This window comes from Eulemur rufifrons, chromosome 29, assembly GCF_041146395.1.
Source record: "Eulemur rufifrons isolate Redbay chromosome 29, OSU_ERuf_1, whole genome shotgun sequence".
Taxonomy (NCBI): Eukaryota; Metazoa; Chordata; class Mammalia; order Primates; family Lemuridae; genus Eulemur; species Eulemur rufifrons.
In genome coordinates this window covers 55045913-55065484 of record NC_091011.1, presented here as the reverse complement: position 1 = coordinate 55065484, position 19572 = coordinate 55045913, and the positions used below count along the sequence as shown (strand labels likewise).

Sequence of the window (19572 nt, the reverse complement as noted above, 5' to 3'; positions counted from 1 at the left end):
TCACTAAAATTCATCATTACTGTCTGACTAGCATTTTCTTTATGCTCTCTAACATTTTCTTAAAAACTAAACCTGCTAGCTCAATTTGTTCTATATAACCAATCATTCTACTATAACTAAGTTTTCTTGGAATTTAGTGTAAAACTTGTAATACTCACATCGAGATCATCCTTTGCATTGTAGTAGACAACTTCATTGCTCTACAAAAGAAAAAAAAAGTGCTTTATTGACTTGAGTAAGAACAAAAAAGACTGCATCAACACTTAGTACATTTTATGCATATTTTAAATATTAAAATACTTATAATATTTCTTTCACAATATATTCCACAAATATTAGTCAATATTTTTCTAAGAACATTAAAAGAATGTAGAAAAGGTATTTGCAAAGCACATCTTGCATTGGGAATAAGTTCTCAATATAAGCCTAAGAACCATTTGTTAAGAAAAAATGAAGTGTGAATTCATAAGTCAAACAGTTGTACAAAAACATATATTATACATATAAACACATACATATGTATTCAGTAATAAATGAGATACTTCAAGAAGCATGTATGATAAGTGTCTTATTAACATTTTGTTGAAGCCATGATTTATACATATACATATATATACACACACACATATGCAATATTGGCAGAAATTACCTTATGAGAGTCAGATAAGGAATCATGAGTAACTGGGAATTCAGATAGCAAAAAATATCAGATTATCTAACACACTAATATTCTCATATTCTAGCAAAGTAGTAAATTAGTATTAGCTTTTTAGCAAGAATAAATATATAATGGACAACTCTGCTAGCCATGATGTTGCTGAAAAGTACCATAAATACAAATTAGGGCTACAAATTGTGCTGCAGAGGGAAAATGGGAGAGAAAAGATGAATGAAATGACTGTCAAGGAATTCAAAACTCCTATTCTTTGTGTCTCTGAGGCTATTCCTATGCAATATAAAAATAATCCACTTATACAGATTGCTCTTTCCTTTCTTCTCCCGTCATGATTGAAGATATAGTCCATCTTCCTTATGTCTTCAGTCGTAAATTGACTGCTATGTAAAGATGTATTTTTCTGTGCCTCTTACATATCCACAAACATAGACACTCTAAAATTTTATTAAAAACATATAATCCACAGCGTTTTTTAAAGAAAATTGCTTGGGGAAAATTTACTAAATTAGTGCTTCTCAAAATGTATCACTACTCCAAAAAAAATCACTAGTTCTTCAAAATATTAATAGATGTTTCACAAGGAAAAGCATTCCATAGCCATATGACTTTAGAGAACAATAAAGTTAAAATTGTCTCTTTTCAGTAGGACTTCACAGGGCCTCAGCGTATGATTGTACACTATAAATGTCCAAGAGGAAAATATATCTTGTTTTGTTTCTCAATTTATTTGCCATAGAAAATTACCTTTGTTAGTTTGTTTGAGAAATATACTAGAAAACTGAAGATCTATAGAATATAGGTCTCCATGAAGACCAAACCAAAAACTATAAAATAAATATCAGAATATATGATTCATAATACTGAGTAAAAACCATCAGTTTGAAGTTATTTCATTTAGAATTACTAAAACTTTTTAAATTATTTAATTGCTTTTTAAAAAAGAATTATTAAGCAGTTAGAAAATTTTAATACACATAAAAATTCTAGTTCCTAAAATATTTCTTACAGCATTAGTTTTATAACAGTTAAAATAAAAATCAGATCTCATCACATATACAAGGCAAGAGAATCTTCTCAAACCACCAGAGACCCAAACCTAATTACTACTTTATTGATCCTACTTGCAACTCTGTAATTTATACTTAGGAGACAATTTTTCAATTTAGAATATGGATTCCGGCAAAAGTGAAAACACTAAGTTTATTTTCATTTTAGACTTTCTTCCTGCCATTTTTTTGCTTTTATTTACAGAATTGGAACATATAGAAAACAAGGTGAAGTTGCATTAAATTGCAAGCAATTCAACATAATCATTTCAACAGATACTATCTCTATTCACATACTGTTGTGCCAAGAAAGGCATAAAATAAGTTGAATATATCTACTCCTACCATTTAGGTAAAATAATGGCTAAAGATCAATTGCCCAAAACAACCTATGTATGTAGGATTACACTTAGTCCATGGTACTAGAGCTAATTGACTAGGTTGATTAGTCAACTTTTTCCCTAATAAATAATCTTTCTCATACCTCAAACTTCTCATTGATAGCATCTGCACATTTCATTATTTTCCTTATTTTAACAGAAAAGCTCAGCTGATCAATTTTAGTAAGGATAAATTCACATAGGGGATCAGGAGTTGGAGAAACTATAACTTTGCATTTGTTCTGTCAACCCAGTCCAGCTCTACAGCAATATGACATTAAGATAAATGTCAAACATGGTTATATATATTTTTATATAATCATATAAAAATATTTTTCCAGCCCGGGCATGTTGGCTCATGCCTGTAATACTAGCACTTTGGGAAGCAAAGGTGGGAGGATCACTTAAGTCCAGGAGTTTGAAACCAGCCTGAGCAGCACAACGAGACCTCTATCTCTACAAAAAACAGAAAAAATTAGCCCGGCAAGGTGGTGCATGCCTGTAGTCCTAGCTACTCAGGAGGATGAAGCAGGAAAACTGCTTGAGCCCAAGAGTTCAAGGTGGCAGTAAGCTATGATGATGCCACTACACTCTTGCCCAAGTAACAGAGCAAGATGCTATCTCAAAAATATACGTATTTTTTCCAGTCTCAGTTCATCATATTTTCCTATAGAAAACGTCAATGATTTATTCATGACTTTTGTTTAGACAGTGTGAGAATTATTTGGCTGAGAAATAATTTTAAGTATAAGTTTGAAAAAATAATTTGGAAAAGTAATAATTCTCTTTCATATCATATTCATTTGTAGATATCTTCTCTGCTATATAAAAATATATATTAAGATATGTGCAGCTATGTTAAACTAAATTAGTCTTTGCTAGAGTGATTCAATCACTGAATCACCAAAATATTAATATATCCAGAACCAATCTTAGCATTATTGAGATGAAGGACAATTCTCAGAAATAAAGAACAATTCACACTGAATCAACCAAATTCTGTTCAGAGGCTTTTAGAGAGATGAGTTCTAGTTAAAATGAACTCCTTGCTAAAAGAAAATTAGAAGAGGAAATTTTATAAAAAAACAGTTAAATGCCTCAAAAGGGTGAAATTAAGAGGAGAAAGGGAAAGGTCTCATCTGAATTCCTTCTCCTTTGACATGGTCTGCCTCCATCTATCTCACTTGGATTTTGTACAGGGAGATTTTGGGGTCTTCACATCAACAGAGGGAGCCACATCTCACTCATTCCACAATTATTTTGGCAACCTTCTCTGTGCAAAGTGTTGGAGAAACAAAGGTGAATATTATCTACACCCTGATGATAGGGAGTAAGCTCTCACTTTCCAACTCATTTGTGGCAAGAAGGTGACAGCTGACCCAATCACTGTGACCTGCTAGATATGAAAAATGTCTCTTATTATGGCTGGATGGCATAATCATATAAACCAAAATGTTCCTAGTTTTTAATATAGTTGAGAATTAAAAATTTCAGATAGTTGAGACACTCTCCTTCTGTTGATCAGTTCATGTGTGTGTGTGTTTCTTTCTTAATTTCCCTAGCACTCAAAATTCCGTCTCTGCTCCAGAAAATAGAGCTATACCAGTAGCATTTAATTCTTATGCCATATAAACTAATTAACATAGACACAGATGATAGAATTGCATCATCTTGTTTCTCTATTATCTTCTTGCCTAAATGTTTTTATGCAAATTATTAAACATCATCATCTTGGAAGGTGCTTCACACTGAAACACAGAGGTTTTCAGTGGATTTCAATGCATTTATGTGCGGTATGATAAAGTCAGCAACAGCCTCAAACTAGATTCATAGATGAAACCTTTAGAGAGCTATTTTTCATAATTTAAGCACCACCAGATGACAAGAACAAATTGTTTTGTTTCTGATTTTTAACTATGTAGTTTAGTTATTTATTATCTCCTTGAAACAAATGTACCCAAATGGTCCATGCTAATATAATACTGCTGCTTACTGAAATTTAAAACATCTCCTAGCAAGTTGAGAGATAAATTACTTTAGTCCCCCAGTGTCTATTGGGAGTCAAAAATTAAATCTGAGCAAAATAGACCTTTCCATCTTAAAAATGTACATTGTGAGTGACAGTCCCTTGCATGCCACTTTCCGTAAAAGTTGGCCTCTGATGAATAGTTTATGTTAAAAATCTGAGGCATACAAAGCTTCCACAAGGAAATAAGATGTTGCCAGGAATAAGGCTTAAATATTGGAACTGAATATTAGGATTTTATAGTCAACAACTGAAATATATGACACATTCAAAATTTAAATAGAGATTAACTTCCTGTCCAATTTACTGATTCTTTTTTCTTGGCTACACCCTTGGCTCTGCAAATGATCCACAGCCTGACAAATTCTGGGCAATTGTATTGTCTGCTAAAGTCACTGTAAAAAAAAAAAAAAAAATAGTTGTATTATCATTGTCATTTTTATCACTCCTGAGTTCAAAATACAAAGTCAATTGGTTGAACATTATGGATAGTGTTCATTAAAAATGAGTTATGTTAATGATTCCTGCCAGCCAAGATCCACACTGTTTAGCTAAAATCATTTATAACTCAACTTTTCTGAAAATATATTTGTAGCAATTGACCTAGCAACCATATGCAGTACTGCTATTGTGGCCAAATCAACTATTGAACATGGGATGAGTTCCACCAGCAGCACTGCAACACTGTGTGAATTAAAGAACTTAGCCAGCCTGGGCAATAGTGAGATACCGTCTCTACAAAAAATTTAGAAATTAGCTGGGTGTTGCATCTGTAGTCTCAGCTACTCGGGAGGCTGAGGCACAAGGATTACTTGAGTCCAGGAGTTTGAGGTTGCTGTGAGCTAGGCTGACGCCACGGCACTCTAGCCCGGGCAACACAGTGAGACTCTGTCTCAAAAAAAAAATGTAAATAAATAAACCCTCACAATATGCTGAAATAATAATAAAAAAATAAAAATAAAAATAAATAAATAAAATAAAATAACTCAGGAAGAGGTGTCGGGGAGGGGAGGGAGGATATGAATGTGAGTGAATTATTTCCAAGACAGTGGTCCTTGAAAAAGTATTTATTCATGTCATTATATTTATTTGAGGTTTGGAACACATGAACATATTGAGAAAGTATATAATATAAAGGATAAAAGGAAAAATAAAGATGGCTACAGGCCCATCTGGAGATCAATGTTACTAAAGACTTGTAATAAACCTGCATTCACATTATGTAACAAGAGACTACAAATGAGATAATCAATATAAAATGTTTAGCACAGTCCCTAGCACATGATATGTTCCTCATAAATGTTAACTATTATTTTATATATAAAAAAGAAATAGAGAATACATATCCAAAGAATTTATTTTTTAGCTTTATCTATACTTATACATGAAATAAATTATTATATTTTTATTTTCTTAGATCAGTTAGTATGCAGTGAGTCTATTTAAAGTACTATCTTAAAAGATTACATGTAGTAGAGTGAAAAAGAAATAAAATTACTAGTTATTGTTCTTTTTAAACTGATAAACCAAATGAGGTAATTTATAAGAAAGCCTAATGCAAGTGGTAATTATTTTTGTTGGTTCTGTATGTATCCTGTCCACTAATTTTGTAGCTGTAATCCAAACCTCTGTTATTCTACACTCTTTTCAATTCTTCATCTCTTTTACACATCAATCTTCATCCATTCCTGTCCAGAAAAACTCCAAAAGTTAGAGAAAGGAATACTTACATACTGTTGGTGGGACTGAAAACTAGTATAACCTCTTATGGAAATCAGTAGGGAGATAACTCAAAGAACTAAAAGTAAACCTACCATTTGATACAGCAATCCCACTATTGGGCATTTACCCAAAGGGAAAAAAGTCATTTTATTAAAAAAACCCTGGCACTAGAATGTTTACTGCAGAACAATTCACAATCACAAAGATGTGGAAACAACCCAACTGCCCATCAACACGTGAGTGGATTAATTAAATATGGTATATGTATATCATGGAGTACTACTCAGCCATTAAAAAAAGGGGGAACTAGTAATACCTTTTGTAACAACCTAGATGGAACCGGAGACCATTCTTCTAAGTGAAGTACCACAAGAATGGAAAAACAAACACCACATGCACTCACCATTAAATTGGAACTAATCAATCAGCACTTATGTGTACATATGGAAGTAAAACTCAACAGAAATCAAGTAGGTGGGAGGGGGAAGGAAGGGTTGGGTAAATGCACACCGAACAGATACAATGCACACTATCTCGGTGATGGGCACATTTATACATTTTGTATAAATTGACTCAAACTATACAAAAGCGATACATGTAACCAAAACATTTGTATCCCCTATAATATTCTGAAATAACAAAATGAAAAATAGAAAGACCTTAATACTGATACAGGCAGTATATATTCAAAGTGTTCATATAAACATGTAACACAGGGAATCAGCATTTCACTTAAAATTATTTTTTAGTTATAATTGCAGGTCAACAAAGTTATGAACATAATAATTCTCTATATTAATTGCCTGTACACACTTTCAAGGGATATGTGTACAGTTTTTGTAATTTTTTTCTTTTTCCTTATGCTATGTTTGTTATTATTTATTGAAATGTAATTTTGTCTGTTGAATCTAGTAATAAAACATCTGGGCTTATTAAAAGGAAAAAAGTTTGCTTGTTCATCCCAACACTCGAATTGTATAATCATGCTGGAAAAAATATACAAGCAGTGAATCAGTGATTCTTATATTTTAAAAACAGAACAAATGTGGATTTGCTTTGCTTGGTAAAAACGTTTTCTGTTCAGAAACTCTATAGTCTTCTGTTTCTTTCCCCAATCCAATCACGTGATTCTGTTTGACTACAAATCACACCCCCATTTCTCTAACTATAGAAATTAACAAGTGACTAAATTTGTTCAATAATCATGTCCCTCCCTCCTTATACTTCTGCCTTTAATAACAGGTCCATGAAGTTATGGTTGCAAAAGCTGAGCTGGTGAAAGCCTGACTCCTTCAGGCTACCTTCATCTATAGGTTTCTTAGTTATAAAGCCCAATAATTTATTTTTTTAAAGGTAGTTAGAATTTGGTTTCTAACTCCTGCAACTTATAGTACTACTATAAACATCACATTTCCTACAGTGCTTTTTTCCATTCTAATTTTCTGTCACTAATAGTTAATATCATTTGACTTGAAATTTAATTTCTATTGGTGAGTTTATGAGAGCACAAATGTTCTTATTCCCCCATCTATGTCCTAGATGCTGGTCCCTCTTGATTCCTTCATTCCATTCCTTCATCATCTCTGTAATTTCCCCTGTGTGTCTGCTTTCCCTTTAATCACATTCAGGTAATTTGCAAAATGTGACTAAGATGATTTGTAGACTAAAAATTCACATGTGTTCTGGCATGAACTTTTTTGTCTAAAATTTAAAATTCCAGCAGAAGATAAAAAAAAAATCAAAGAAGCCAAGAGTTCAAATTTTCTTAGATCATATATAAAAATAAACCATTTTAATATTTTTCTAGTATTTCTCTAATGAACTAAAGGCCAAAAATGACCTAGTGCCAACTTATTATTATGTGATTAGTATATCAGCAAATCATTACCACTTTTAAGATGGATTTGACCAATTTCTTTATATCAACTCTTCATTAGCCTTTATAATTGGATAAAAAATTAAAAATTTTGATTATGTGCTTAAATATCACTATTTTATTAAAGAAGATGAAATTAGAATAATGTTGCTAAAGTGTTCTTCAGTGATCTATGCATTATAATGGAAAATATAATCTATTCCTTCCCTGAACTCTCAGCATTCATTCATAGGGATAAATATGTATTGAGCTTTGTATACACACTAAGCCCCAGTATACACGCTTTATATACATGCTAGAAACATAAAAATATGTGTATTTCTGAGAATATGATTGCTAAAGGTAAACCAGTAAGCTACATATTATCAATCTTAATTTTGTGTATTGTAAAGTTCAGACTAATAGTATTAACAGTTATACCGAGTCTTCTTATCCCCAAATACTTGTGCCTTCCATGTACTAGTCTCATAAATGCAGGAATGACCTACTTCTTGGAGATGGAGAATTCCTTATATATATACTCTAAACACTTCACCTAATAATAAACAAAATGTTTAATAATCTTTGAGATACATTAATCCAGTCCTTTTAACTTTATTTTATAATCTGCATTTTAATATGGATTTAATTTATTACTAATTTATTTAGCATACTAGAAGAGTATTTTGGAAAATAATTTTGGCCTTTTGTAAGTTTACTTCTCTTACTTTTTACCATATATCATTTTACATACTCCAATTCAAGGATAGACAGTGTTCTTTCACTCATACATTCAATGCTATCACAGTGTCTGGAATATTTAATGCAGTGCTATTGAATGGAATGATAAATGAATAAATATCATAGGCCACAAAAAAACTACTAGAAATTCTAGACTAAATTCTATTTCTAAGCTATTAGAAATTCTAGACGAAAACACACCCATGTATGCACATGTGCACACACATGCATAGTGCATCACAGTAGAGAAGAAGTATATAGCTTTTAAAAAGCTTCGAATAAGTTAAAATGTAGATCACTTTTATTCCTATAGGAAACCCATGAGAAATTCCAAGCAGACTGTGATTTCAGAGTTCCCTGGTTCCTGAACTTCAAAGGAGATCAATTCCTATTAAACATTAAGAGCTACATCAATTTATTTCTTCATCTGATAAACTTTAATAGGAATCTGCCTGTAAGCTATGTTGGTGTTCCAAGTGATATCAATAAATATGTGATTTAAACTGTATGAGGAGAGCAAAAATAGACTATAAGAAGGTAAATATATTATTCTCCTCAGATACCAAGTCTCCCAGGAACCTCAGTCCAAAACTGAACAAACACATCCACAATGCTGAGGAACTTGCTTTAATCCCCTTTAATCTGTAATGCCAATGAAGCTTTGGGTATAATCATCTAAAGCATTAAAAATTTAATCCACCAAAATATTTCATTTTTTATGTTTCTTCCTATTGACTTAGACAATTCACAGATCTTCTTGACTCATGATCAAAGTGAAGAGAACTTGATCATAATATATGATGTCCTAGCAATAGAGTCATGCTAATTTGTTCAATGGTAACTGCCTTTCCAAATTAATCGTTATCAACTTCAGAAAATTATCATACTTATAACAAAATATGAAGACTTACATTATGGTCAATGAATTACTGAGTTTAAAATAATCTGGCCAAAATCAGAGCCTCAAAGAACATTAGGTTGGTAATCACTGCATCAATTTAATTCATCTTTCATTGGGCTTATAGGCTATGTAGGAAGGGAAAGAAAGGAGAGGACAAGAAACATTTATTATGTATCTATCAGGAGACAGGCATTCACATCTATTACAATACTCCCTCCTCATCCGCAGGGAATATGTTCCAAGTCCCTTAATGGATATGTAAAACTACAAATACTACCAATCCCTATACATATCATGTTTTTTCCTATACATACATAACTACAATAAAGTTTAATTTATTATTATATATTAGGCATAGCAACAGATTAATAATACAGTAGAATAATTGTAACAATATGCCAGCATCACTACTCACGTGCTTTGGGGCCATCATTAAGTAAGATAAGGATAAGGGTTACTTGAGCAGAAGCCCTGCAATATTGCCACAGTTGATCTGATAACAGAGACAGCCACTAAATCACTACTGGGCAGGAACAATTACTGCTTTTGTTTCAGAATAAATTCTGAGCATTTTCCCCCCTGTATCTTGGCTTCTTAGAATTTTTACCACTACATGTTTCTCCCCACTTCTTACTATTTCTACCTCAAAAGTCTGTTACTTGGTCAGTAGCCATATCCCCTTGACCCCGTTGAAGATAAAGAAACCCCCTCTGCTAAACTTGCTTTTACCTGCTAACTTTCAGGTCCATAGTAATTAGCATTATAAGCATCTCATATTTTAGCCAGTTATATTTAAAGATGAGGAGGCTGTGTTCCATTAGCTGATATCCCACCGAGCTTTGGGCAAGGCCTGCCTGAAAAGAGATTTGATCTCTGAATAGCTCCTTTGCTCATATCCTGCCCAGATGATGGCAGCATTTTCTTGTTTAAGTATTGTTCCCCTCTTCCTACTTTTCCGGAAAATAATTCAATCAAATGTTTAGCAGATAGTTTAAAACAAAGGGGTCAAGCAGAATTAATATTGAAAACCCACCCTAAACGTGTGTCCAGGGTGGAGCCACTGAGCAAAGGACCAATGATTCACATGCTATAGGCAAGACAGATGAGGACGATGGGAGATTATACCACACTACTCATAAAAATGTGCAATTTACAACTTATGAATTGTTTAATTCTGAAATAGTCCATTTAATATCTTCAGATCTCGGCAGACCGTAACAACAGAACCCATGCTAAGTGACACCACGAATAAGGGGAGACTACTGCATGTCACTTAAAGCTTACAAAATCCATTAGATATGTAATAGGTAGGATCTTTCTGAAAATATATTGATGAAAATTTCGCAAACCTTGTATCATGTTGCTATTTGGATTCCCCACCCCTCTCTCTCCTCCATCCCAACACCTTACCATTGAGACAATGAGTTTCCACACCCTAGGTGAAAATGGATACAAGCTAAAACAAATACATCATTGTTTACCTTGTACTTTGCATTAAGTTTAAGTCCCTATTGGGCAATAGTCTTAAAAGCCAGGCTTGTTAAAGTTGAAAAGAGATTTATGAATTTCCAAAGTGGATAATTTTATATATAAAAACAAAGCCAGGAAGTCTAAATAACGAGCCATAGAAAGAACTTAGAATATGGAACAAGGGATGTTCCTACCATTAGGAAAAGGATTATCGAGAATTTCCTGAGTGGGGTAGAAAGAGTAAAAGAAAAGCTAAAGGAGAGTGACATATATATGGCGTGGATCTTCCTACAGTGGAAAATAGTGCGAGAAGGAAGGAGCTGCGTTTTGGAGAAATTCCCCCCACTTTCTATTAGGACTCTAGAATAAAGCCTTTCTAACCCTCAGGTACATCCAGGAAGCTTTGCTTGCTGTGGAAAATTCCCCAGCTTTCCCACTTCAAGTGAGTTAGATCTTCCTTTTAATACCCCTCATCTGATATTTTTCTCCTCTATAAAATCAGGGAGAACAACAGTTGCTTTATCACTGGTTTGTCCTATGGAATAAATGAGTGAGTGTCCGAGTTAATAATCAGCTGCTCTCCCTGCTTCAGTCTGTGAAATTACCACACCACACCCGTTCACTTCTCTCAGCCCGTGAGAGACTATGGTGGAGTCGTCTTTGTGCTCAATGCCTGCCCTGAGGCCCATCACGGTTAGGTACCAGTGACGAATAAACAAGCCTGCTTCCCTCACAAAATTGTTGAATTATATGCTTAATTATCTTTATCCTCTACAGACAAGGTTTTAATGGATGAGTTTTTAGCTCTGACTTAGGCATAGTTCCCTAGAAACAGACACTGAGACTAGGATTCGAGCACAGGTAATTTATTTGGGAAGTGATCCCAAGAAACACCACGACAAGAGTGGAGAAGTGATATGACGCAAAGGAATTCGATACAAGGTGTGTTAAACAGCAGGTGGGCAACTGGGACTCAGTTTCCCTGGCAACCTCTGGGAGACTATACAGGCTATAACTCAAAACTGTCACTTCCAAAGAGGAGACTGGGGTAGTATCCATCCATTCCAGTTGTCACTAGTTGAGGACTTTCACTCCTGCATATTCTGGCCACCAGAGAAAGCCCTCAAGCCCCAGATTTGCAGACGCTTGAAGTGGGAAGCTGAAGGTTTGTGTGCGCGCGCGTGTGTGTGTGTGTGTGTGTGTGTGCGCGCATTCATGCACTGAGGGATGTGGGCAGGGAACCAACAGCAACTGCTACAGGGCACACAGTGAGTGTTTTACAGAATTTACTGCAACATGACTAAATCAACAAATGACTAAACATTGACTAGTTAAGCAAATGAGGCTTCCCCAGGCTTTGGTTCTTGCTCTGCAAAATGATGAGCTGGCTGACAAATAGGGTCCCTAGAATCCTTCCACCTTTATGTTTTGATGTTTCCACTGTTTGGAAACTGTCCATATGTTTGATGTTTTTAATGTTTTGCTTTAAGATCACATACGACCTAGTAGCTGGGTTCATCTACTTTTTTTCCAGTAAGGCTTTGATTAGTTTGCTTCTCATCTGAATGAACACCCAAAAGAACTTAAAGAGACATTTCTCTCTTCTGAAAACAAAGCAAATCTGTTTGCTTTTTCTTTTTTCCACTATTTGAAACCTCTAGGACATATTTCTGTAGAAACATGTAAAACTAGAAGAAGAAAATCTCCACATCATTATTTTTCTTTTTGTCTTTAAAGGTGAAGTCAAAGTATATTCCTCTATCTGAAAAATAATAGCTATGTTTCTGAGGATAGATATTTACAATAGAAACATCCCCAAACTAACTTAAATCAACACCTACCAAATAAAATCTGGCAATCTCTCCATGATGGCATAAATTAACTGCTATGTATCAACTACTGCTATCTTTAATTAATATAATGAAATGACATTCATTTGTAGTTAACTAAAGTAGAAATTACAGTGTTTTTTATAGGGCATAGATTACAGTTTAAGTTTGTACTACACCTCTCTGTGAGAATAATTTTGGTAAGAGTACAAAGAAAGGAAGGCTACTGCAGAAGAAATAAATGGAATAATTTCAGACATCTTAGAAGCACTCCGTTCCATCTAAATAATATATAATTGCTTTGGAAACTCCAGTAGCCTATGTTTCATTAGCCTAGTTTTAGTAACTGTATTTAATTAAGTTATATTTCAAAGAGCTTTTTAAGATTCAAACTATTTACTAATTCAGAGATAACTTGTCTCTAATTAAAACATGCATAATTGTTAAAATGTTAATTTCTGAAAGCAACAATCCAAAAGATTCTCAAGAAATCCAAATGACTCTCAACACAATCCTAATTAAATTGTATGCTTTATTTCGTCTCTTATTCAAATTAAAAAAAAATAAAGGAGGGCCAAGGAAAGGGAATTTTGTAGACTAGGCTTCATTTCTCAGGCATATTTTTAGAAATGTGTGATTTTAATTTCATAATGCGTAATTTTTTAGAAAATAAAATTTTTTCTTTAGAATAGTAAATGAAGACCTTCATAATTTTCAAAAAATTATAGCCAGTCCAGGTGTGGTGGCTCATGCCTGTAATCCCAGCACTTTGGGAGGCTGAGATGGGACAACTGCTTGCAGCCAGGAATTCAAGACCAGCGTAATCAAGAGTGAGACCCTGTCTCTATAAAAAAAAAAAAAAAAAGAAAAGAAAAATTAGCCAGGCATGGTGGCACAGGCACACATGTGTAGTCCCCGCTACTCAGGAGGCTGAGGGAGGAGGATTGCTTGAGCCCAGGAGTTTGAGGATACAGTGGGCTATGATGACACCACCACACTCTAGCCTCAGCAACAGAGCAAGACCCTGTCTTGAAAAAAAAATATATAGCCCAAGTTGTACCAAGAAAAGGCAAAATGATCTCATTCAAGTGCACTGAATAGCAAGCTAAACATCTGCATCCTCTTCCTTGGTTCAATTCTTAGCCCGTGGCAGCAAACAAATTAATCTACCCAAAGTTATTTTGTCTTCTCATTTATTGATTGGGCAAAGAACTCCAAATTCAGAGCATTGCAAAGATAATTTAATGTCATAATTTATCTGAAAGAACTCTGTAAATTTTAAGGTAATATATAACACTAACATCATATTATTATGTAGTATTCAAATTATTTTAAGATTGTTTATACAATTATATTCAAGGCCATTAAGTACTCAGAAAATATTTGTTTCAGTGATATAATTATATAAATAGAATAGGATAAGAGAAAGTTGAAATATCAAAAATTTCCTAATATTAAAAAGACATTTATCTTAGCTAAGTATAAATGATTAAACAGATGGTTTTTAAACAAGAAATTGAGGTAAAAAGATTAAACTAATCAGCTAAAACACTTGCCTAAATGAAGTTATTTCAATCATAAGAGGCTGGTGTCACTTCAGTGGAGAGCAAAAGTATTGCTGAGAAGCTGAGCCAATTATAGAGTTGTCTACATTTTGAACTATGATTCCAGATGTGTTGTTGAACAAAGGAACACATCAACATACTCATCTTTTGATCATATTAACTTCTTTCTAGCACATAAGAAACTCAGTCTGAAAAATATTTTACATTTAAAGAATCAAGCAATTTCAAAGTTAATTTCCAGGTGAGAAGAATGAAGAGAATATATTAGCACCTAATTAACCTTTACAGACATGATTCCCTCTCTACTGAATCAGAGGGAGGTGTTTTTTCCTCTAATATGCTGTGTATTTTTGTGTCCACTCTCATGGATTATTTAGTAAAAATAGATCTATTACAGAAACACCTAAGAGGAACAAATGAACTAAAAGCAGATCAAGTGATATTGTTACCTAAATTTTATATTCTAAAGGTAAATTTATCAAGCTATCCATTGACAGACACAAGATAAACCTAAAAATGTTCCACCAAAGCTGATAAACATTAATATACATAATGTCCTTTCCATTCACCATCAAGTAAATGATACAAAAACCAGATATATAATTGGCTTAGTATTGATTAGAAGTTACATAGGGATTGATCAAAAAGAAAAATTAGGTCTTAAACAGAAAATTGAGCAAAGCTCAGGCTAAGGATTTTCTTGTGAAACCTTTAGAAAATGGTAGTATTTATAATATAGATTTGTCAGACAAAACACAAGACAATTAAATGTGAATTTCGGATGTTGAATTCCTTTTAGTAAAAGTATGTCCCAGACATAACCAAAACATATAGTTGTTTATTTGAAATTCAAATGTAACTGGGCATCCTATATTTTTATGTGCTAACTCTGGTAACTCTCTCATTTATAAGATACTATTGTATCATTCATATGGATTTTATATTATTTCTGACAATTTTTTAAATTGGATATTGTTGCAGGAATTTTAGGGGGGAAAGGAGGAGAATGCTGTATTACTAAATACTAGTTTTGAAATTACAGGGAAAGATGGCTATAATTACTTATCTGACATCCCACTGATCGCTTAGGTTGATTTCCCTGACCTGATCGGACAGGAAGTTACACACAAACTGTGGACAATATGATCCTTCTAAACTTGCATACTACATCAAATGAAATGACTCTCCCAGACAGATGCTATTCTTGAGGTCAAAGGTATACAAAAGGCTGAGACCTTGGTAAAACCTGCAAACTAAGTGTTTTAAGTGAATCCTAAGCAATTTTCTTCTTTTTTGAAGTTTTGTTGCCACCAATTATTTTGTGGAAAATGACTAGCAGCCTAGCTTTTTTAGGAATTAATGAAAGAATTCAGAACTGAGATAAAAATTATGGACACAAATTTCTAAACTAAAGGCAAACAACTCAAAGCATGCTTGAAAGAGCCATGTGATAAATTACATACAATAAATACATATTTGTTTTTTAGATCTTATTTCCAATAAGTTAATTTTATTTGTTATTACAAATTTATCCTCTAATTTCTATAAGTAGAAGGCAGTTTCTCAATTGCACAATTGAAATTTGCTCCGGGTACTATTTTTCTCCAGTTTTCACTTAAAAGATTCTAGGATCAAGAGTGCTATCTAACACTGACAAATTATATAAAAGGGCATAATAGATCATAGGATATCTACATGTGTATTATAAACTTATTTGTAACAGCCATTGTTTATAAATTCCAATGCCTTGAAGCTTTTAATTACAACTTACATTGATGTTTGTATAATATGACCCACTTCTTGATGTTTAATTGATCCATCATTGATTTATCACTGGATTGTGTGCAGCAATATCAAGAAAGTTGTGTTTGAAAAGCTGCCGTAGAGATTTTTCTAAATTCCTCTCTCCATCCATGGGCCCTCATTAAGCATCATTGTTCTAAGAGATGTATTTCTAGTCTAAGATCAAACTACAAAATCATCCATTGAACAGGACAAATACTTCAGCAATAAAAATTTTAAAAGGAAACACTTAACAAGAGGAAAAAGATAACTGCTATAAAGCCTGTAATCCTGTGATTAAGCATTAAATTTCATCTTAAGCTTCTTGACAGATTGGGAGAGAAGGAAATCATGATCAGTAGCATCATTCTCCATGTCGGAGAAAAAGGATAAATGAGATTTTTCCATGAGCAATAAGCTTGTTTCTATAACCAAAGCCTGCAGGACAGGGAAAAATATAATGGACATAAAATCAAAAGCATTTTCTAAACAAAACACAAAAAGATTCTTCAAATAGTGTCTGTCTCTTCTTCTCACCCCCTCCCCATATCCCTGCATACCTAATGAGTATTACACATTTATATATAAGACAATAGGAAATGGTCTAATATCACTTTCTTTTAATTTTTAAAATATTTATCCATTGAAATCTTTAAGTTAAATGCTTTAAGAAATATCTGAGTTTTGTATATGTACAGAGAAGAACAGAGAACCTGAGATAACCAGCACTTATTTTCTTTCCAGTTAAGGAAAGAATATGGTATACACCCTCACATATATTGTTAAAAAAAAAAAAAAAAGAATTGTGCTGAAATTAAAGAGGTATAAAATGTGATTCAATAAAGAAATGACAGTTGGTCTTTGCAGAATCATCTGTAGTAAAATAAAGTATAAACAATAATGATAATGTGCTATTCATTTATTATTTAGTATGAAAATCTATACCATCTCATGCAATACTCACCACAAATACTAAAGTGATGTATGTTATTACAATTTACAGATGAGGACACTGAGGTTCAGAAAGGTAAACCAATTTTTCAAAGTTAGTAAGCATCAAAAAAGAAATGTAAACCCAGGTCTATCTAACACCAGGGCTCCAGTGACTTGCTCTAGAACCAAGTAACTTCCTTTTCCACTTACAAATGTGACATTAGTATACAATTAATATACATTTTTAAATTATGTGGGTGAATAAATATATTGGTAAAGAAAACAAGCATCCTTAGTATGAGAATACTAAATCCTAAATCTCTCAACGTCTACATAAAAATGTTCCCTCCTGATGAGCTTCCCAGGTGGTAATTTTTGCTATTAACAAACGAAAATTGGTTCATCAAAGCTAGAATTTCCTCAAATCTCCCTGACTGATTATTGCCAGCCACCCCAAGCAAAATGCTGATGACATAAAGAAAAAAAAAATGACAATGGGTGAAAGGACACAGAAAATAAGATTTCATCAGCATGAAGAAAGGGTATAACAAATCACTGTGTTAATTACTGTATGTTTCACTAGAAAGAAGCTGAAACAGACAGCTAAAAGTTGGGGAGAAACACAGTAAAGTATGTCAGTGAAATATTGTTTAAACAGAAACATAGTAAGCATGGTATATTTGTTTTGATAATGTCAAAAGTCATACATTAATAACGGTAGTTATTTTCCTTACCCCCTCATTTAATTCTTATAACACTCAGTTTACTAAAAATTAAGAAGTGGGTTTAAAACACTACAAGTGAATTTTTGTACCATTAAAAAACGTGGTGCTTATATATAAGATCTAAAATATTAATTGCACAGCAAATGTAATTATACAGTACCTAATGGCATAATTTTTAAAAGGTAATTTTGAAGAAAATATGTTGGTATACAATGTTATCAATCTAATTTTCTACACTTTTGCTTTAATTCAGACAACACTGCTTTTAAATTTAGTTACAATCTGTGTCAAATAATACCTATTTAATTACTTGTTTGGTTGACTTTTCTTCAGTTATCCCAGCAGGAATCCCTTTGTATCCAAACTGCCTGGGCACAAATAAGCTCCAGGGGAACTTGAAAGCAGTTAAAGTTAAACTACCGCTATAGATCAGTCTTTTCCAAGGGGGAAGATGGTAAATTAATTTTCAAGCAATTCAGAAATCAGCTCCCCCTTACTTGCTACTTAATCAACTTTCACTCTACATTCCCAAGTAACATATTGCTACCCTACTTTTCTTAAAAAAGTAAATTATATATCTTCTCCATTTTAACATATATTTTTAAAAATGTACATAAATGAGAACTATAATTTTTAATATATTATAAAATCTTTCATTTTTCTCAGAAAAAGGAGAGATTAATAGGCATAATATCAAGTAATAACTAAACTATTAGTCACACATAATTTTTTTATCTTCTTCTTTTTGAAGTAGGATGGATAGGGGAATTGAAATGGAAAGCTGAGTAGATTTCACTTTTTCGTGAGTTAAGTGTGGGTTGGACTATTTCTCAAAGGCCTCTGTTTATAAATGCGTTATTATTAACCTGTCACAAAAGTTGCTACATTTTATAGTTTCCACATTACCAAACAGACTAGCATTAACACAATTAAGTAGACTTCCTATCAAACCACACAATAGATGTTTGACATCCTTTGAAATCAAACTATTTTGACAAAATTTAATGTGCTCAAGTAGCCTTGAATTTTACATCTTCGGAAGAACTTTAAAGCTACTGAAGATATAGCTCCTTGGTACTCTCAGACACAGCTATGAATTATGGTACAATTGTTGGTTTTCTTTCTAAATTCACAAAGCTTTCAACATGGTCAAACAGTGCTTTTGTAGCTAGACCTTGGCTTTTCTTGTCATTGCTGTTTTTACTGTGAGTCACAGAGCATGGCTCAAGACAATTTATAATCATCAATGAAATATCCTTGACATTTTGAGAGTACTGAGAAGAGAAACAATAGCAAGTAGGCCATACAAACCCCCACACCAGAGAACCTGACATTCTAAACTTCCACAACATTCCTGTCATATACCTTCTGTGTACATTCAGATATAAAAATAATTTGATGAAAATAACATATAATGTAATTTTATCCATTTGTGGGTTATAATTATCCATGTCTTCCATCATTTCCCCTTGCCACCACAAAGGCCTGTGAGCGAGAAGAAACTTTTGGTATTGTAATCTAGGTTATGAAATTAATAAAATAACTTTGCAAATCAGAACTTCAGAGGAAACCCTATAAAAACAGATAAATTTCCGGGAAGCCTCAGGATTAACTTCTATGATATTAAAATAACAGAAACATTGATATTCTTTGTCATGTCCTTTCATATTCCCTCTAGCCAGAGAAATAGGCTTAAATCATCTTGAGCACATGATTTGCTGATTTTCACTCAGCACAAGATTATAGAAAAAGAATTTAACAGTAAAACCAAACATATACTTTAGATTTATTACAACTTAGATTCTGTAATCTATTCCCTTCCTGAGTGTAACCGATGCCCTTTATTTCAAATCCAAAAACACTCCAAACATTAATACCTCAGATTTTCAAATAAAAGTGTGAAAATGTAAAATTTATTAGA

General features: G+C 33.0%; 1 protein-coding gene across 7 annotated transcripts in view; it reads right to left on the bottom strand.

The window, feature by feature from the left end:
* CACNA2D1 (calcium voltage-gated channel auxiliary subunit alpha2delta 1) overlaps positions 1-19572 on the bottom strand; it is a 474506-nt gene that overhangs the window by 178765 nt on the left and 276169 nt on the right. For all 7 annotated transcript variants that reach the window (XM_069461262.1, XM_069461263.1, XM_069461264.1 and 4 more), the window contains exon 5: positions 159-200. In XM_069461262.1, the coding sequence (XP_069317363.1) occupies positions 159-200 (42 nt within the window). The remainder of the gene's footprint in view (positions 1-158; positions 201-19572) is intronic.